Genomic DNA, 21786 nt, shown 5'->3' on the forward strand with positions numbered 1-21786 from the left:
CCGATAGAACTAGAACCAACATTTGCCTTATGTGATCGATGCCTAGCTACAACTATTTTGGAGGTGAGCAGTCTAAAAATCGATAAAGCCGCCAGTCCTGACCTGTCTCAGTCAATCTCTCCAAAGTTGAATCAACGATATGGGCCCCAGTTGGCACTAAAGTCTTTAACTATATCCTGACGACAGGTATCATCCCTAGACCAGAAAGCACTGCAACTATCATACCAATATACGAGAATGGTTGTAGAAGAATTCTTCTAATAATTGTCCGGTATGGCTACTGGGTGGGGCTGGTAAGATAAGGCTGAGTGTTGCTCAATTGCATACAAGATTGGATTGCCTCCGAACATATCCTAGCCGGTGGCCTGGCTGGGTTTTTGAAGGGTAATGAAACGATTTAACCAACCATGTGTCTATGTCTAACCTGAATAAAATATGATGTGCCTAAAATGCAAACCACGGTATCTAACATTTATCAACAAAGTCTTGATTTAATCTGTAGGGAGAAATTGAGGTTATCTTTGGAATCACAGGGACTGCGATAGCCTCTGGCAAAAGGCCTTCACAGCCTTCACAACGACACAACAACCCCAGTGCACTTTGGACTGAATGGGGAATGTACAGACACCTTTCCAATTTCAACAGGTGTGCACCAAGGGTTTGTCTTAGCTCCTTCCCTTTTTCTTCATTTTTGAATGACTTAGAGCAATATGTGGATGGTCTGAAGCTTGATAAACCAAGACGTTGTAATTTATGAACCCCATTACTACTATTTGCAGATGATGCGGTGCTCTGACACAAGCACATGAAAGGTTTCACCGCGTACAGTTTGGGAAAATAACTGACAACGAATGTGCCAAAAACCAAAACTAGACTCAGGAAACCAAATAATATCGTAGGACACTTTTGTTGTTAACAATGAGCCCTTGGAGTAGATGGATAGGTTGGATTATCTAGGAACGAGTTCATACCAGGTTGTCTTGTAGCCAACATACAAAGAAAGTGAAGGTGATCCTGAAACAAGCTGTGGCCGCTGTTATTGGATGCAAACTAAAGATTCGAGGTCAGTGCTTGAGCAACTTATTGCACGTATACAGATCTAAAGCAGAAGCCGCAGCCGTCTATGGTGCAGAGCTCTGAAGTCATACAGATGCTTCCACCCTGCCGAAGGTAGAGAGCCACTTATTAAGGTCAGTTCTGTGTCTGGACCCAGTTCCACCTCTAGTTGCCCTTTACTCAGAGGTGGGCATGAAACCTATCTCTGATATTGTTGCATGTATTCCAATTTTATATTTGGTTCATTTACAAAGGAATCCACAAGAAGGGATCTATTTGAAATATTTGATGGAGAATGTAACCTATCTTAGATCCTCCAAAGTACATTGGTAGTCCCATATATGAAGCATCCTAAAGCAATGTGACATCGAAGCCATCATTAAACACCCCTCCACTATCAGCTCCGATACAGTTATTCGACTCAAGGGGCCACACTGGCAGCAACAAACTAGGGATATTTGTGTTAATGCTAAGAACGACTCCATGGTGTACAGACTCTTACTACATAAAGACTTGGTTTTGAGACCTACTAAGATGAATATTCACCCAGAAGTACAGCGTGCATTGCTCATCAAGTTCAGTCTTGGCACGCCGCCTCTAAAAACATACACAGCTAAGTGGGAAAAAGGAAAACTTTTTGACGAATGATGTGATTGTGGTGTGGGGTCAGCACAACCATTGTGCACTTTATGTTTTTCTGCACCATAACAATAACAGCTCGTGCAAAATGGCTTGTTCGCCTCCTCAGAAAGCCCAAGCGGCCGTACTAGACTGAGGCCTTGAGTCTGCGCTATGGGTCTGACCAAACGGGGATCGATGGCGAGGTTGGCACCTATATTTGGGCAGCATACATTGCATCTAGTAAATTCTCCTATTGATTTGGACATCTTAACAAGGAGCAGTCTTGTGTGCTAAAACCCCGGGTGTTGCAGCCCCTTCTATATCCGGTCATGGGAATAATTGGTTAATTGCTGGTTAATTACTAAATATATAATCGACTAAGAAGTTAACTGTCTGTTATTTATTCTTTTTATCCTTCCTACCGTAAAATGAAGTAGACTATTGATTATGTCACATTTGATGTAATGTATAGGATGTATAGTGACTTTATAGCGGCATTATTTTAATATTTTGACTGTGAATTGTTAAGTCTTATGCTGAAAACGGTGCAAAAAAATGATACTGCAAGATCCCGAACATTTAACATTTTCTTTGCTGTCTGACAGAATTTTCAATGATAAATGCATTTTTTTTTGTAAAAGTTAATTAAAACATATATCCTCCGCTGTCCAATCCCGGCTCCATTTGCCGGGGCCATTAAGTTAGTGTGTCCATTCCATGCTAGTAATTCAAATGTAACAGGCTAAGGCTGCTGTTCTCTTTAGTTTAAAAAAATGTATGTATGGGAAATAAAACTCTGTCTAGAGTTTCCAAACACAACTTTCAAGCCTTCCGTGGACATCACATTTATAAGCAAAAAAGGCTAACGAGGAACCCAGTCAACTATTCATATCTGCAATAGCGGTGGGTATAATAAAATGGTGGTGAGGCAGGGGCACCGCTCCCATTAGCGCAGCAGGTGCAGTAGCACAGGTGCCCAAGGGTGTGAGGGACCCACGAATTAAGGTTGATTTGTACTATTGAACCGTGGGACATGTGGCCCCATCAGCCTCCACGAAACCATCAGAAAGCAAACCATTTCTCGACAAATGGCACCTGTGAAATAATAAATCATATATCTGCACCGTGTATGTATTCAGCTGCCCCCACCCCTCACGCACAAGATAAAAGCGGCTCTGGCATGTATGTGGAAACAAATTATACGTTTGTGAAAGTGTTATCTGCTCGCGTGCAGTTCTATCCTACCTCAGGACGGACAGGGCGCCTGCCGGCCGCGTGCTCGCGCGCACAGCGCCCGGGGCCCGGAAGCGGCTCATTTGCAAAGCGCAGAATGCTTCAATACATTTATAATTTGTAAAGGATAAATATGCGAGTGTGCTTACTCGGCACAAACTGGGCTGACTGATGCATTCCACTTTACAGCTGCAACACAGATTACAAAATATGAACTGCGAGTGCAGGTTATGAATACATTTTTATGGGAGCACATCCACTCTTGACAAGGACGTTTCCGGGGGGGAAATAAAATCAGGGGAACGAATCTAGAAGCTGCTGGAGCCAGGCCTGCTGGCAAGAACGGATGTGGATTCCAACAGAGGCAGATCTGTGGGAAATGGGGAGCCCTCCGAACAGGGTAGACCCTCTTGAGCAAAGCCTAAGGTGTGACTGGCTCTGCCTCAATCCAACCAATCAACAATGTGGGAGGTTCCAGCTGGTCAGAAAATCTACCTGTGGTGGGGTAATCCGCCTCTAGCTTCATTTGGGTGGCACGGGTGGTGGACTCAATGTGCAGAATCTGAAATACAAAAGACCTCATAACTAGCAGTATCGTCAGCCTGCCGCATAATTTGTGGACTAAAAACATTTCCAAGTGGACTTCTGAGGGTAGAGCCTTCCTCAATCCAGGCTTCCTTTCTTAGAGGTCAATGGCTTATAATGTTGAGTACATTCTGTGAAAAAGAATCAGCTCGACGTAAAGGTGGGCGTCTGCTGCAAAGGAAATATAGAATATATCAATACAGTTGTTCCAGCGACCCCTCTGCCCAGTGTAAGAGTGGAAGACAAGTGGGTGGCAATGCTAGCCCATGACTGCCACTGCTGCTGCACTACACATGGAAACAGGACAGGAGAGCCAGAGGCAAGGCGAGATCCTGAGTGGAACATGGCCTCTTCCTACTTTGACGAAAGCAAGCTCTAGCTGAGCAAAATATTACCTTCTGTACTTTCACGCTGCGTCAGGTCAGATACGTTGAAGTTCACACTCATTATCTGTGGTCACTAGCACCTGAAATTCAACAGGGCACCCTTCCACCTGCTGTATTTAGTTTTCGCTGATGCCATGAGATCCCCTTGTAAGGAGCTACTGACCAGTTCAAACATACCATGAAACCACCACAGCTCAGGCAGGCACAGATTCCAGATTTCAAGATGAGAGTTCCTGGAGTGGTGATTTGCAGGAATGAAATCTGAACTCCTCTAATCAGCTGTTCATGCGTTCGGGCGGATTGATTCATAGAAACAGGATCTGCGCCTTGTTATATTACAACGGCTGCCTCTGCACCAGGAAGCGTCGTCTCAGCACCAGGAAGTCCGGACCAGGCATAAGGAACTCTTGCCTCAACACTGAAAAGTCCCGTCTCTGCACCAGGGCTCTCAAGTTAGTGCAAGGAGAACCAGGATCAGCACCAGAAAACCCCATCTCGCTGACACGTTAGTTCCATGCAGCAATTTCATAACATGTTTTGGTAGGTTTCTGGGTCATCCAAAAGATCAGGTGAGTGAAAAAGGAGGTTTTGACAGGGGAAGTTCAGATAATCAGCAAAATAACTGCAAAAATCTCCAGATACTAGAGCTAGTTACAAGTTACAACACGCATTGGCAAAGCCAATAGGTCTTCCCTTTTAGCTTTGCCAAGGATTTTCACCACTGGCAAAGAAAACAAGTATTTGAGACTTTTAGCAACTTCATTATACCTGGCACGTTTGTTTCTGGACCTGGTAGCATCACTTTTGACATTGTATAGATGAGTTCAAAAATCTTAGAATGCCAAATGGTGTTGCTAGGCAGCCAGGACTCTTAGGGTGGCACACATGGCATGGGGCATTTAACATCTATGAGATGCCCTTCTTTACAGTTTGCCAAGTGCACTCCACTGGCCATAGATGATGATCCTTTTCCAGTCTCAATAATAGACTAAAAACGACCTAAAACTATCTGGAATTGACCACAAAGCACAGGGATGTTTAATAAATCTAATGACTGACCACAACTTCAACAGATGATCACAAAACTTAAATGCTTTCACGAGAAACAATCTACGGTCCACACTTTTTGTGGTACTGTCCCAGGTAATTGTAATAAGTTCAGCGTTACAAATGACTTTTTGTAGGTGGGAGCATTTAATGGGTGGGTAGAGTGTATATTTAAAGAAAGGATTACACTATTTTTGTAATAATTATTAAACTAATTATAGTTATATTTTGTATGTTTTTAATCTGACTATAGAAAAAAAACTAGCAGCGATAACTTGCATTGGACATCGCCGAGTCTGTGCTTCCATTATCGAGGCCAAGCTCCATTCTGCCTTTGAGGAATATCGGTTTCTTGCATTGAGACTTTTGCACCCAAAAGGCTTCAAGGCTGAGGTTCTGCATGAGTTCTGTGATGGAAAGAATTATTCCATTGGTCGTTTGGTTTTGTAAATGCTCCTAAGTGACATATGATCATAACAAGCAGAGGTCAGAATAGCCACCACTTTGTACATATTTAAATGGCTTGATGATAGGAATCCTATATTTTCTCTCTCCACCTCCTCATCAATATGTCATACTGAGGTGTGCATGAATATGCACATTAAGCTGTATGCTGTCGGGCTGGGCTGATTGCTACCAATTTACCTTCACCCCGATTGGTGTAATGTAAGAATGCAGCAAGCGTGGGTCTTAGAAGGCAGCGACATGCAGTAAAATGTATTTATGCAAATAATGTGGTGGCCATATTGAAATGGTTAATGTTGAAATGGTTAATGTTCAGAGTGTTTGTTTAGTAGCCTACTCGTATGCCTGCTATATAAGCCAACATAATACAGACATGTGCGCACCGCAGATCACATATAAATGAATGCTCGCAAAAAAATGCGACCAGAGCTCATATTATCCCTGAGGAGACATGGCTGCCAAACACAGTAACATAGAGATGGTGGTTGGGGCAGGGTTTTCAATTTAGAACAGCAAACTAGGGAAAGAGCATGAAGACATATGCATTCTATTGGAGTGCTTAATCAAAAAATAAAAAAGTTGATCCCTAAATGTTAGCAGTGGGAAGATACACGTCAGCCAATCAAAAGGATGATAATGAAGCTATGCTCCAGGACGGGGACAAACAGAAGAAGGGGGAGAAAAGTCATCAAATACAAAGCAAGCAAATGGGAGGGACAATAACACCAAACCAATAATAAGGAACTAAGCCCTCTTCATGTTTTTGCAAGCTCACAACAGGTGACTTACAAATATTGGACTAAGTATCAAACTGCTTCATCATTCCACTGGAACGTTTTATATATTCACCGAGGCCTCCTTTACATTAATCAGAGCACCAAGAAGCCTCGTTAGTACTGGAGGAACTTTAAAGTGGCAAAAGCTACGCGCGCATGCGCACCGACACCAAAGAAGAGGCAGGTTGGGGTGCTGTGTGGCATGCACCAAAGTTCGTACATTGTCAGGCACCGCGCACCTGTCAAAGAAAACCAAAGTTGAAAGCGGGCTCTTACTTCCCTGTAACGGCCAGTTTTGCCTTCTTTACTTAGCCTACTATTTCGAAAAAGTAGTGGCTCAAAGAAAAACACCTTGATGCAGTGTAATTTCGGTCCTGTACATTTCTGACTTTTTGGAAGAATTGTTCAGGGCAGTTAAACGACAGGGAAAACGTCTTTCTTGTTTAAAAGGGAAAATGCGTTCTGGACCCAGAGGGCAGAGCTTCAAAGCCACCGCGGGAGCCGTGTATTCAAAAAGAGGCAGAGAGTGGCTTGTATTTGAAGAAAGTAATTACCGGCGCGGGGCCTTTCTATGCATAAGGCATTCCAAGGGGGAGGGAAGGGGACTACTGTTCGTCCACACGAGCACAGGATTCAGTATGGAGTGGCTCATAATGACAAAATAGGGCGAGATGCTCTCAAGCAAAAATGAGTGAGATGTCTTAATAACATGTTAAGGAGTATATTATGCTCATCTGCCGAGCACTCACCACGGGCCACATGAAAGGACCACGGCCGGCTCTATCAAAATGTAAAAGTGCATGTTTTTTACACGCCTCCAGTCCGGTGTTCTACCGGTTTTTAAACTCAACCTCTTGTGGAAAATAAGAAAACTGAGCAAGGTCACTCAAGTTAGTCAATTGGGGAAGGATGGGAAAAGAAAGCAGGCCTGCAGGTTGGACAGTCGACATCACAGCCACTGACAACATCTCGTCTGTTTTGTGTTTTTTAAAGATATGACAAATTCGTAATAAATGGAACCCGAAATTCCCAGAGGCAGATTTAACAGGTAGCTGTAGTGAATACAACATAATTCCTGCAAAATAAGGATTTAATCAAATCGGAGGCCTACTCTTAGTCTGCTTTTTTTAGGTCTGGGTTGACGTTGGAGCCGTCTGCAAGATCTTTTATAACTAATAATGTTAAATAATACACAGAGTGTGCTAGAGATCCACACAGAAGCGTATTATTCTCTCACCTCATGTTATAGGCTGCTTTGTATATCATTCCACCTCCTCTGGAGTGCTTGAAATTGATGCACAAGGGACTATTTTCTATCTCAAAAATACACTGAATCACTCACATTAAATTATTCATCTTATAGATACTTAATGTACAGAAAGTATTTTTTTTACAGCAGTAGGTTCTTAATTTTTTTTGTCAGGACTCAAAGTGCAAGCCACACCAATTGCCTTTGCCAATGCTTGTTGATATGATCTGCCTTAGTAGAATATTCCCTCCCCACCAACTTCACATTTGAGAACGGTCTCCTTTTCCACTTTGCTGCTGCTAAAACACGGGCCTGCTGCAGTGAAACACAGGCATGAAACCCAGTAGCTAGAAGTTTCTTAGATCTACTGCACACACCAGAGCAGGCCACAAACCCAGATCTGAACCGAAAGGAGAATTCCTGGTAAATACTGCTGTGGTGGTGAAGCACAGCAATAAGCAGCGTTCTTGTTTTCATTGTTTTTGTTCAGCACTTGCGCTCCACCTTCAGGGTACTACAGACTGCTTCTTGTTGGGTGAGTGGAGATAGGACACCTCAAAGGGTGCAAAGAGTGAAAAGATTGTGACAAGGTGACTGTGTTTGGGCAAAAGGTGTATTTTCCGACCCTTTCGTTACTTCAGAATGTTAGATTTGAGAAGGAAGTGCAGTGGAAAGAGGTTCAACAGAAAAATCTTCTGAGTGAAGGGATTGCCCTCAGACGCCTTTGCATCTTCACTTGCTGGATGGATACTCTGTTACGGCAGGCCACACTCAAGTGTTTCTTCAGTTGGTGTGGCCACAGCGATCTAGTGAGACACCATGAGGTATTCCCGTGCACTGGTTTCGTAACCATGAAGAGGGTTTCAAATTCCAACATTACTTCATTGGAAGCCAATGCAGCACTTTCAGGTAAAGGGTAATCTGCTTCAATCATTTCAGGTGGAAGATGAGGAGGGCTTTGTGAGATGGGCGATTGTCATTTGGCCACCATATTGGAGGCAACTCTATCATAGGCACCCTGCAGCAGACGGTGTACGGCAGCTGATCCGGTTATCGGGATCTAGCACATAAGAAGTGTCATAGTGGGGTCTTGTAGAAAAGACACATACGGAAGACTTTTTCATGACGGCAGAACCCAAAGGATCAGACTCCCATCCTTTCTCTCCGAACCCACAGAGATCAATTGCGGAGTACCCCCAAGGATCATCACTCAGCCCCACGCTCTTCAACATCTACATGGCCCCCCTTGCCACCATCGTCAGACAGCATGGGCTCAGTATAAGATCCTACGCCTACGACATCCAGCTCATTCTCTCCCTCATGATGAACCCCGAAGACAACAGACTCTGCTATCAGGAAGGAATGAAACACGTCTCAGCCTGGATGAGCAACAGCTGCCTAATGCTCAACTCAGAGAAGACGGAGGTCCTCGTCCTTGGACCTTCCCCACCGCTTGGGACAACACCTGGTGGCCCTCTGCCCCCAGAGACCCACCTGCCCCGACGGACCATGGCCGGAACCTCGGCATCGTTCTAGACTCCTCCCTCGCCATGACTCGCCAGATCAACACAAACACAAGGTGATGATGGACGGAGCGCTGAAACTTTTCAGACACTCACCCCCTGTCACAGATCTGGATTGAATCCATCATCGTTCTTTAACTCACTTCGCCACCCCAGTTCAGACACAGCTATATGCAAATCAGTCTTGACCCTGTGCCTCATGGGAACAGTCCAGCCCGAACTGTCAAGCCATGCCTTCCCGTGACTGGAAACAAGCATCCTCGGACCGGTTTCGGGCTAACAGCCCTCATCAGCCAAGCTAGCTTGAATCCAGTGGCAAAGTGAGCAAGGGACCCACGTTTGATCAACGCCATCACCTCCACCTGCTTCAACTCCCTCTGCGTCCTCCGCAAGACTTTCAAGTGGATCCCCCCCCCCGAAGCCAGAAAGACCATCACCCTTGCACTCATAGCCAGCAGACTGGACTACGGTAACACCCTCTATGCTGGAATCAATAAATACCCGCTACACAAACTCCAGACCATCGAGAACACCGCAGCCAGACTCGTCCTCGGCACCCCACAACATGAGCATGTGACCCACTGCCTGTGAGGCCTCCACTGGCTTCCAGTCGAGAAGAGAGTAACCTTCAAGCTACTCACCCATGCCTACAAATCCCTCCACAATATCGGAGCCAAATACCTCAACGAAAAAGTCTCTTTCCACGTACCCAAAAGAATCCTCCACTCCATCGACCTCGCCGAGACCCTGTGAATCCGCAGAGCCAGAGCAGGTGGAAGAGCCTTCTCCTACGTCGTGGCCAAGGCCTGGAACAAACTCCCAGTCAACATCAGACACTCCCCTACCCTGCACACCTTCAGGAAGAGCCTCAAGACCTGGCTTTTCAGGTGACCAGGAGCACTCTGTGCACCTTCTGACATATTTGGTATGTGAGTAGCAATGTTGACTTTGTTGTTGAGTATAGACTCCACGTTGTGAACCGTTGTGGTGCACAGTCCAGCTTCAAATATTGTCTTCTGTCAGTCCTCTGCAATGTTAGAGCTTTGGTCGTGGCTGGTAATTAGAAACTCAGTGTTTTCTCAGTGCTGGAACAGAATGGGAACCAGCCTGAGTCCAGTTCCAACTAAAGTCTCTCAGAGGAAACCAAGAGTCACCTCACAAGTTGCTACAAGATAAATGGGGATGTGAAAGTGTTTTGACTTTACCAAACTCAGCATTCAGAAGTGTGCATGCATGCAGGCTCTCTTGGGGAGAGGATGTATGTGTGTGATGGCACTACCAGCTTAGGTGACACTTAGGCACACGTTTATTACTACCCACATGAACCACTCTAATCAACGTTTGAAGAAGCAAAGAATAACAAGCCTGCAACGTTTCAAACATATACTTGCAGGTTCCCTACAGCTGTTTCATGGCGCATACTTTATTGTTACCAGAATAGTAGCTTGGGACCTGCAGACAGCACAAGGCTCCCTATCATGACCACAAAAGCATTGACCTTCTGAGCTTAAATAGCTTAAAAGTTTACATCTGTGACCTACGAGTAACACGCTGTGTCCTGCAGCATGCATAGTAAGTGACGGTGTATTTTATGCTGAATCAAATCTGTGATCAAAGATTGCACACAGATTTCTACAGCGTTTGCAATAATTACCCCATACATCTTGCCAGTATTGTACTTGTTGGAAATTCACGGATCTTCCCCAGCAGCTGCCTTAACCCACTACCCTAAAATTCAGTCTAGTTGTGACCAACTAAGACAGAACAGCGTTAGTGTCACTTCCTTATCGGGCAGAAATGTACAAAAATAATGCACATGCCAATTGTCATTGACTTCACTCCTCATCATGCCACTTTTGATAACTCTGCTCATCATAAGCCCGCCCCCTTTCTGGTGTCACCCCTAACACCACTTACTATGATTCAGCTAAAGATGCCTCAATGACAGCAAGTTTTCTATAGTGGATAATCACGCATGAAATCAAGAGCACAAACCTAGCACAAGCAATGCACAAGAAAAACCAAAAAAACATTTTTACTAACTACTAATCTTGGGTTCCAGAGTAGCATTCTACTCACCAAAAAAGGTGCTACAGTGCCTCATTGGGGGTCGTAAGTGCTATATAAATACATTTACAATCTTTAACGGATACATTATGACTGTATGAGAAAGCCATAAAGAGTAGCGTGGACGAAGTAGGAGCTTGGACCGAGTTACTCTGTCCATCTTTTTCTATGGCATTGTTTTTTTTCCCTCCAGTTTTAAAGTGTTTAAAGAAGTCATGTGGAATGCTGCTACCCAGAGCTCAATGTCGTGCAGTACCGTGTGGGAATTCTACCTGGCCCCCAGCTTGTTTAGAGTCTGTTACTTCTAACCCTCTTATCAGGTTCTCCAGGAAAAGTTAAGCTTGACTTGCTTTAAATTTTTTATTCTGCCTTAAGTAGGCTTAGAAAGGCTTGTGAATTGAAAATTTACAGTGGTCACACTATTTCTGGAACAGTCAGATCTACAGACCCTTCAGGAACTTTGCGGTTCATTCTCATGACATAATCCCTCCGCAGACTTTGGCCCCACCAATGGAAACAGTCGGTCCTCTTTGGGGATCTTCCTAACCGTGTGCACAGAGAGGAGGACCAGATCAAATGATCACAAGGTTCAAATGTTTTGAACTTTCCAGTGAGATATTAATGGCTACCTCAATGTGGACACATTTCGCCACTGGACAGGTAGCCAGTGAAGGGCTACTAGACGTGGTAAAGGTGTTCTAAAGTTGTGACTCACATGAAGAGTGTAGTTGCTATGTTTTGGGTCTATTGGCGTTGATAGAGGTTGGAGTGGACAGGCCTGAGTAAGTGCTGTATGCGGGAAACGCAGAAGAAGACCCCAGAAGGTGCAAAAAACAATAGGCCATGAGAAGCAGTGCTGAGATCCCTTTTTATGTCTCGCGCCTTGCCTTGCCTTGCAGTGCACAGCACTGCTCGCGCAGCGCGAGACCTCTTGTACGGGGTTCTGAAAGCTGACCACACCCTAGTGCGTGTGATCAGGCTTTCACCTGCTGATATTGGCTTGCGCGTGTTTTTTTTACAGAAATAAGGCATGTAATTGGGCAAAGGCGGGCGGATGTCCCGCCTTTGCTCCGCCCATGCCCGACGGTGGCTAGCACGCGCAGCAGCACGCGTTTGCCTTGTTTCCTAAAGGCATTGTGTCCCTTTTGTGTTAAAGATCATTCTTCCGAGTCTAGCAAAAGTTGGCTCTTTTCATAGGGCTTCCTACGTTGTACAAGCAACAAAAACGGCATCCAGCACTCAACATTTGAGAACAGATATGACATTTATGGAAAAAGGTTCAAAGGAATTTAATTTCCATATTAACTTACATCGAAGAGGAGGCTGTTTAAGGAAAGAATACTAAAATAGAGCCATTGTTGGTTTAAAAAAAAATTGTGAGTTTCTTGCCTGATACAAAGACTAGATACTTATTTAAAAACGTTCACCACCCCCACTTGATAATGATTTGTTTCATAGCTCTACTTATTACTGCACTTGTACGTTTGTAAATAAGAGGTATTGCTATTTTCTGATTAAATGGTCATCGCTGTACCATTGCGTTTAACTGATCGCTAAATCTGGCCTTATTCCACTATCATAATGTATAGCTTTATCTTTAGATTTACGTGATTCTTTTAAGTCTATCTATCATACAGCTTTTCATTTTATGCAGCGTAGTCTTACCTTTGTGTCAATGGTATTAGAGTTGCTATGGAGACGTGCAGTCGGAACCTGGGGCTCGAGTCAGGAGTTAGGGGGAAGAATTAGTCTGGTGTACACCGGAAGTTGTTTGATTAAGAGCGGCAATCTAAGCTCCGTGCATTGAAAACAGGTTTACCGGCAGCCTCAGAAGAGAATTGACCGGGACGGGTGCCTGAGCACTTTGGACGCGTAGAATGTTTTCCGGGCTGCAGGACCTGGGGGTAGCTAACGGAGAAGATCTTAAAGAGACCCTAACCAATTGCACAGAGCCGCTGAAGGCCATCGAGCAGTTTCAGGTACGGGACTTCTGGATAGCAGACATCCAAGTCTATTGGCCAGTGCGCGACGTTGTTGTCTACACTGGTTATTGGACAGCTGATAGTAAATTAGCTACTTTTAGTTGTAGATGCGTGTTTTGGAAGGAGACGGTATACAGAGACAATTCTTAAGCGGAGTTGTGAACATTGCATTATTTGTAAACTGGCACATGTTCTGCTTATTAATTATTGGGTTTCCGTTTTTGAATATAATTGTTGCCAACACCGCTCTCTACAATGTAAATATCCGGAATTGGTAACCACCTATGCTTTATAGCCGTGTGCGCTGCTAGTCTCTTTACATACCCCAACATTTTCAGTAAAGAGTCAAAAATCGCATGTATGAATCTGCTTCCATTTATTTATTCCCTAAAGTACGCCTCAGAAGGCAGTGTGCATTTAAAATAGAGAACGGCTGTTAAATTACAGTTCATATCGGTAGTTCCCCGTATTGAAATGATATTTGTAGCAGAATTTCACAGTTAAAATAACCCGCTGGATTAAACGCTGGATTCCGAGATAACTGTGTAGCTTTTAGGCCAGTGTTATGAATCTTAGCCTAACCGATTCAACCGTTCATCCTTGTGAGGTTTATAAAAGCGGTATTCCGTTGAGTGATAATCACAGTGTAGTTGTGAGTAAGAAAGGCTACTTCCACCCTGTAAGAATGATCAGGTCATCAAAATCTTAAGTAGCTTTCTATTACCTGAGGAGGGTATTGTGGAGGTTTGTGTTGTTGAAGAGTTTCTGCTTACCTCTTCATGGAAGGTTCCTTGTTGGTGATTCTATGATGAGGTAAGAGGATGTTTTGGAAAGTGGAGTGGAAGTCAGGTGGGAGCGGTGTGGCCAGTGGTCCTTGCCTGTACGCTTAAGCACAATAACTGCAGTTTGCCTACCCTGCAGTTGTGGACTATCACTTCTCAAAAGTGGGACGAGGATGGGATGAACAACTTTTGGTAAACATGGAGTGAATTACCCACCCCTAGCAGTTGCTATCAGTGAGTAACGGTGGCGCTGTTGGGTACAAGCTGCACGTCAGACATATTTGGCTTTTACAATGCTCTGTTGTGGGTGAGCATATGTTCTGTAAGTTATCTCCAGGACAGAGGTTGGTGGAATTTAATTTTATTTATTTATGGCAAATGTCAATGGTGGCATATGAAAGTGATGCGTGTCAGAAGCAGTGCATGTTGGTACAGACCTTGAAAAAGCTTAAAAATGTTGCTAAACTTGCAGGTCTAGTGACTTAATCTACTCAACCTATTTGTAATACTCTTGACCCATGAACTGGTTTCAAATGATGTGATCGTGAGCACATATTTTAATTCATTGAACCGCAATTTTCTTCATTATCACATATGAGAGCACCTTCAAATGTGAGAGTTCAGCATGTCTGCTGTACAAAAAAACTCTTTTATTTGATTTAATAGACTAAACTTTTTCCATGTATGATACAAATCTAGCCACATATAGGATACACATGACCCCTTACTTACCTCTTAGTTCATTATCAGCATTGTCATCAGGCAGAAGATCTTGGTTGAATCCATCATCGTTCTTTAGCTCATTTTGCCACCCCACCCCAACCTTTGGGTTTGCCTTGCTCTCATAAACGCATTGCACAAAGAAACAAGCATTGAAAATGCAATAGGTCTCGCCTTTGATTAAGTTAAAGCCATTTGCTTTGCTAATGGTATTGTATAGCAAAGCAAATGGCTTTAACTTAATAAAAGGCGAGACCTATTGCATTTTCAATGCTTGTTTAAACTAAGCGTCGCTGCACTGACCTTCACCCAACTCTGCTTCTTTCCTGCACCACATTCATAATTCATCACTAAATGACAAGAGGATTTTCAGGTACGGCTCTGCCTAAACCCAGGTTGCTTGTAAGTCCTGGCTCTTCTCACGGAGGGATACTGCTTAAGCAAAGTTTCATAGGTGACATGGGATCCTTTCACTTGAGGGTAATTACCAATGGCAAAGTGGTACCGGATGTCCACATCTGAGGTCATTTTATAGGAGTTTGTGGGATGTTTCATGTTATTTGGAGAAATTCATGGAGAATCAAGGGAACGTGCTACTATTTTGGCAACATGTCAACCAGATGTTAATAAAGTTGAGGTTCATATTTTTAAAGAAAATATGCAACCAACTAATGCTGATGTTTTGGGACATGCATGGCAATTTGAAGCACTTTATTGTGTCATCCGAGGCCATAATCTTGCTGCCACCGAAGAAATCCCGTATTCAGTTTGGTGTCATTTGGTTGGACATTTTGGGTGCAGTTTCCAAATTTATTTTTACTAATTTACTAGTTCAAAATTGAATAACAAACCAAATGTTTGCAAATGTTTTTCAAAAATAAAAAGCATTTGGACGAAGAATCCTTCAGCATGGTATGACTTTTCCCCAAAAAAGTTAATAATACACATTTTAGGCAGACCAAAATATATATCTACCTCTTCAACATGAGAGTACACACTAAGATTAGGCAAACTAGGGATACATTTACAGTTTTGTGCTTTAATTGCCGCAAGACATGTTGTCTTTTGGTCATTTCAAATTAGCTGCTCTGGGAATGTGTGGATGTTGGACCAAGAAGCTTCGGGTGGGAATAGCAGCAAAGATGGAGAACGCTGGAGAATGGAGGGGGAGGGCAGGATGGGGGGAAATGAGAAGGAAAGAGAGGGAGTTCAGATGGAGGCACCACAGTTGGAAGAAAGTAAGCAGATAAGAGCAAGAGGTGTAACAGACTGAAGAATAGAGGTTGATGGAACCTGAAGAGGGAAAACATTAGAAAAGCAAGGAGAGATCCTTTGAGTGGAAGGAGAGGTTATAAAAGGAGGAATGAAGGAAAGGTGGACAACAAGAGGAAGGTCCGCAGCGAGAGGAATGAAGGGTGGATGGGGAGAGGAGGAGAAATACCATATTATTCAACAGGGCCAGAGACCCAGGAATTAGGCAGTAAAATTGATCAAATGATTCAGCAAGGAAATACAAATTGTCCAGATAATCTATCATGTTAAATGCATTGGTAAAAGCAACAACAAAAAAGATCCCAATGCTACAGAAACTGTGTAGGTTATATAACAAACGAAATTATACACATTCGGTAGATCAGATTCACAATGTTATGCACCAATAATCAACGATCATCTTTGCATCTAACCATTGTTACCTGTACCAGGTTGCTGTATGTTAGGCCTATCATTATCGGACCGCTCTGGTGCCAACATATGCATAGAATTTTTTGGAAGTAAATGATACAGCTTGACTAGCCGTCACTCTCCCTTCTCTTCTCTTTTCCCTTCTTTCGCTTGTCTTCTTCTTTTTTATCATCACTCGGGTTAGTCCCATACTACAGAATGCTAGTGTACATTATATATTCACAGTGGTACAAAAGGGGGTGGTGATTTGCATATGGCCATGTCTGAACTGGGGTGGCAGAGTGGGCTAAAGAACGGTGATGGATCAAACCCAGATCTGTTGACTGGGTGTGAGTGTTTGATTGGTTCTGATGCTCCGTCCATCACCACTCACCTTTTTACCGCTTTGTTCGCCATAAGTTGGCAGGGTATGCTCAGACGTGAGTCCCTTGCTCACTTTGCCACTGGAGTTAAGCAAGCCTGGCTGAAGACGGCTGAAATGCCAGAAACCGGTCCTAGGAAGCTTGTTTCCGGTCCAGGGAAGGCATGGCTTGGCAGTTTGGGCTGGACTGTTCCCATGAGGCACAGGGTCAGACTGATTTGCATATGGCCATGTCTGAACTGGGGTGGCAGAGTGGGCTAAAGAACGGTGATGGATCAAACCCAGATCTGTTGACTGGGTGTGAGTGTTTGATTGGTTCTGATGCTCCGTCCATAACCACCCCCTTTTGTACCGCTTTGTTCGCCATAAGTTGGCAGGGTATGCTCAGACGTGAGTCCCTTGCTCACTTTGCCACTGGATTCAAGCAAGCCTGGCTGAAGACGGCTGAAATGCCAGAAACCGGTCCTAGGAAGCTTATTTCCGGTCCAGGGAAGGCATGGCTTGGCAGTTCGGGCTGGACTGTTCCCATGAGGCACAAGGTCAGACTGATTTGTATATGGCCATGTCTGAACTGGGGTGGCAGAGTGGACTAAAGAATGGTGATGGATCACACCCAGATCTGTTGACTGGGTGTGAGTGTGATTGGTTCTGATGCTCCGTCCATCACCACCCCCTTTTGTACCGCATTATATATTCACAGACACACAGACCTTTGAAAGAGGATGTAAAAAGTATGGCACTCTTTAAAACTATTGCTGCCCTATTGAAACTTCATGTTCCCGCTTGTAAAAAAACTGCCTCTATTAGAACACTTTGAAAGAAACATGAATTTGCTTGAATAGAGTACCAACATATTTTTAGAACCAAGAAAGAATACATTTTCCCAAACTGTTTAAAATAAATTCAAGTATTACGGTGCTGTTTTCTCAAGCTAACAGGAGCCCCTATTCCATCCATCAAATTGTCGATATTAACATAAAATGGGCACAATTGTTGCCTTCCAAATACATTAATACAGCAATCAACAGGTGAAAAGTTAACTTTTAAAAAGTGACACGACCTGTGCTACACTTTATGTACAGTGATTTATTGAACCTTTGTTGAATCTGAGATATAAACATAAGATTTTTGCTGAAATCTGAAAGTTAAACACCAGCATGTGCATTGTAAGACAAGTTCACTAAATCAATATTTACGCAGAAACTACCACTTGTCCTGCCCAAGGTTCATATTTGAAATATAGGTTAGAGACGTTTTCCTTACTACAGACAGGGTGATGTCCTAGAGCGCAGCAAACATGTGTCTTGTTATAAATGCAGAGTCACCAAACATGAACCAAGAAAGACATCCATCACAAGAGCTCCCAACTTGAAAAGCACACACTAACATGGAATCTGCACCGCTTGATCCACCTCGCGTGCAGTGTCATCAGCACCACATCAATGGCTGCTCGTCGTTTTGTTTGCAGTAACACTGGCGCCCTAAAGCAACAACAGGCTAACGACTTATCTTAGCAGGCTAGCAAAACACAAGAAAGAAAAGCCAAAAGCAAAATGTGCGATGGACATTTACGAGAACCATCTGTCAACATTATCCAGATGTGTTGGACTGGCAGTCATCGCACCCCAGCATCGTCAGCATGAAAAACAACTTGTCACTATCGAATGCAGAGAAAGAGCTGCTATTTAATTTTCATTTGCAGTGAAGAACTCAGATTTCACTGGAAAGTACCGACAGGAAATCTCAAGGTGCCCTATGCCACTTGCATTTTTCATTTTGGTACATTACAGTCAATCATTCATAGTAAGAAAGAATAAACGAGAAATCATAGGGGAAAAAAACATAACACATTGAACTATTAGAAATGAACATTGGACAGACAACGTGAGATCTCTGATTGACATGTAATATCTTCTAGCGCCAAGCGTGACCTAACTATAACTCAAAAGCATACTAAAAAAGCAAGTTTAGATTGCAACAACAATGTTCGAATATTGCCAACAACCCCACTGAAAGCATCACCGAGATAAAGACTAAAAAGGTAGAGGGCACAAGGGGAGGGCAAACTGATTACATCATAAGAACCTGCCTTTCCTATTGGTGAAAAACAAAAAACCCAACTTCGAATCATAACAAAGCAATCAGAGGGTAAGGGGCCTATGGCCAGCCTTGGCCTCGACAGGTGCAGGCTGCACGGATCCCGGGCCGGCCCGGACCTCTTTGGGCAGGATGCTTGCCAAGAAACGCTTACCCCTACACTTTCCGGCTTTGTCTTTCTTAGAAAAGGTGTAGACATGAAGTGCTTGTGTCAGGAGTTGGAAATTGGATTACGTGGAGCTACGCTAAGGATTTTCCGAAAATTCTGAAATATATTTATTCGAATTAATGGGGAATTTATTCCAATGGACAAATTTTCGCCTGCTTTGCTCTAAAAACAGATAAAATGTCAGCTTGGCCCTCGACACACGTGTATTTTGTGGCTCAAAGTTAGAATTGCTGAAGTCATTAAAATGGTACATATTCAGTACAGAATTGTAGCAGTGTAGTGCGGCGACCGTGGAAGGGGTGGAAAACTCCCAACTCAATGGACATTTGGCACAGCCATGTTGGAAAGGGTTCCTCTTTCTGAATCTAAACGCGTCCCTTGTGGGTATCGAGCGGTTGTCACTCACTCAAGTACTGCCATTGCTGACTCCAGTTCATGAGTAGAGCTGTGCCCTCAGCTTCAAGCAGCGAGCTTTATTGATACCATAGCAAGATCCTGGGGGATGGCCGCCAGCCACTAGCGTCATCAGAGGGGCCAGGTGGGGCCCTGCCCCGGCTCTATTTGTCCAGCCTTAGAGAATGCAAGGTGGCTCAATGAGTCCCATGCTCACAGCTGGCAACTGAGATGATCTGAAGGCCACAAGCCGAATCCCAACAAAGCCGACTCAGCCTATCATCCTGCTATGGTCGGTAATAGGAGTACCATAAATTGGGTAATAGTAACATCTGCCATTTACAGTAAATAGTAATTGGGAATTTAAGTGCTACAAAAATATCAAATTATTATAAAAACTTAATAAAAGTATAGCAGCATTAATGCCGCCCTGACGTTGTTCAAAGGGGAGATTTGATAGAACAATTAAGCATGACTGACAGATGCAGGTATTTACAAAAAAGCTGTCAATGGGAAAAGGAACATGGGGGCCTAAGCAGAATGTTTATGGCATGCAAAGTGGACATTTTTACGACATGGGTGTCCAACATTGGCACTAGAGGGCTAGATTCAAGCCAGAGTTTCAGGATAGGCACTAACTTTATTCCAATACCATTTATCTTCGGTGAAGGTCCTAGCATAGACCTGGCCCTCCTGGGCATACATTGGACATCTCGTTTTGCAAGAATAGGTCCACAGTTGCTACCCTAGTGGAATGCAAAGAGCAGGCTTAAGAAGCATAGCTGAAACCTTCGGTGTTGACAAGAGGGTGCAATACGAAGGACCCTGGGCTTTAAGGGAGGCAAAGCAGAGGCTTTACAAGAAAGGCCAGAGCACCACCCTTAGTTCAGGCAAAGGATGGAGTCCATTGGAAGGCAGGGGTTGTGTAACAGCGACCACACGAAGATATTTTAAGACAAAAATTGAAAACAGGGGCATTGATGCCATCCCTAGGAAGCTGAAATGTGCGACTAGACAGGAATGTGAGATGAAGGGACATCGTAAGGCACTTCAAATAGAAGTCTTCACTGACACACGATTCAAAGGGCGTCTTTACAGGGCAACTCACTGGGGAAATGTATCTGCCACAATCAGGAACCTTACATGGGTGGGGGATAGTTTTAGGCAGAGGCGCACAGCTGGAATAAAGGCCTTTTAGGAAAGGTGATGGGGACCCAGCAGCCACCTGTAGGGCGTCAACGAGGAGGCTTGGAAGAAACAGATGGCCAGCCTGGATCCCAGAGCTTGGCAGGGGCGCAAGGAGGCAGACACACAACCTTCAGACTTCTTAAAAGTAAATGTGGTGGGAAGGAGAATCCAGCCAGCACACCGGGCACTCGCAGGGCTGCCAGAAAAGGCATTTCAAGGGACACAACCACAATGCTTGGGATTTCAAAAAGGGACATTGAATTAAATGGGCAGTAGGGCGTCCCTACTATCCTGAGGGAGTTAAATGGAGAAATGTTCTACAAAGAATACGGTGGCAGAACTGCTGCTCGTGGGGCTTTAAAGAGGTAATGGACCAATGCAGGAGGGGGGCGTTCATACTGCCGCCCTAAGAAGTTCAAACAAGGACTTCACAAGAAAAGGGAAAACACGATGTCACGGTAAGGGACTCAGAGACACGCATGCCATCCAAAGGTAACTCAAGGGAGGATATGGTTACCGCAAAACTACACCCTCTCCTTTCCCTAAATATAAATAGTGCTTTGAAGCGGCCGAAGCTCATACTAGGCGATACAAATAACCAACTGGACGGGTCATCACAAAAAGGCCTAGACCGCACCTCCAAGTTTCGTAAGACCAAGTGAAGGAGTGCAGAGTGGGGGGCTCTGGAGCACACCTGTTAAAACAGGACCCAGCCTGTGCCTAGCCTCTCAGGTGGAGGAGGAGGGGCGCGTCTATAAAGAGGCACTGGACTGACGCCTTCAGGCCTTGACCTGAGGTACAATATGCTCTTTTCTGCTGCGGATAAACAGGAATATGTACAGAAATGGCCAAAATTCCGAACATTGGCTCCAATAAGAGCAGGTGCCAAATTCGGGCCCTGGAGGCAGCCAGGTAAGCCCCGTCTCGTCCAGCATGGGGAGGAAGGGTGTAAACTTCACACCTCCTCCCCCCTCCGTGCCCTCCTTCCCTCTCTTGGCATGCCTCCCTCCCTCCCCGGAATGCCTCCCTCCTCTCACCTCTCTCCTGCTCGGCTTGCAGGCAGATGGGGATGTTCTTCTTCCAGCCCGGCATGTTCCCGCCTGGCCCGCTCCGGGCGCTCCCCGTGCTCCGGCCGGACTCCGCGCTACAGCCGCGGCGCTGGGCTCCTTCCCCGGCACATGCCGGGCTCTGCAGCTCGGGCTCGGAGGGTGGACGGGCAGCAGGACTCGCCGCAGCGGCAGGAGCGGTGGCAGGCTGCCGGTGGTGGGAGGAGCGGCAGGCGGGCCCAGGCGAGGGCTCCCCACTCCCCCGGCCGGGGGATTGGCTGCCGCGGCCGCCCGTGGGAGCAGCTTCAGCTGTCAGGATGGCCTCCCTCCCGTGAGGAGAGTAGGAGCGCTGGGCAG

The 21786-nt window shown here is 44.8% G+C and overlaps 1 protein-coding gene across 2 annotated transcripts in view; it reads right to left on the reverse strand.

Moving 5' to 3' along the window:
• Nucleotides 1-21669, reverse strand: part of GRIP1 (glutamate receptor interacting protein 1) — a 1150044-nt gene extending 1128375 nt beyond the window's left edge. The window contains exon 1 of one of the 2 annotated variants that reach the window (XM_085653460.1): nucleotides 21421-21669. In XM_085653460.1, coding sequence (XP_085509586.1) covers nucleotides 21421-21475 — 55 coding nt within the window. In that variant the 5' untranslated portion in view covers nucleotides 21476-21669. The remainder of the gene's footprint in view (nucleotides 1-21420) is intronic. The other variant, XM_085653456.1, reaches the window with a different exon arrangement.
• Between the last annotated feature and the right edge of the window lie 117 nt (nucleotides 21670-21786).

This window comes from Triturus cristatus, chromosome 4_1, assembly GCF_964204655.1.
Source record: "Triturus cristatus chromosome 4_1, aTriCri1.1, whole genome shotgun sequence".
Lineage (NCBI taxonomy): Eukaryota > Metazoa > Chordata > Amphibia > Caudata > Salamandridae > Triturus > Triturus cristatus.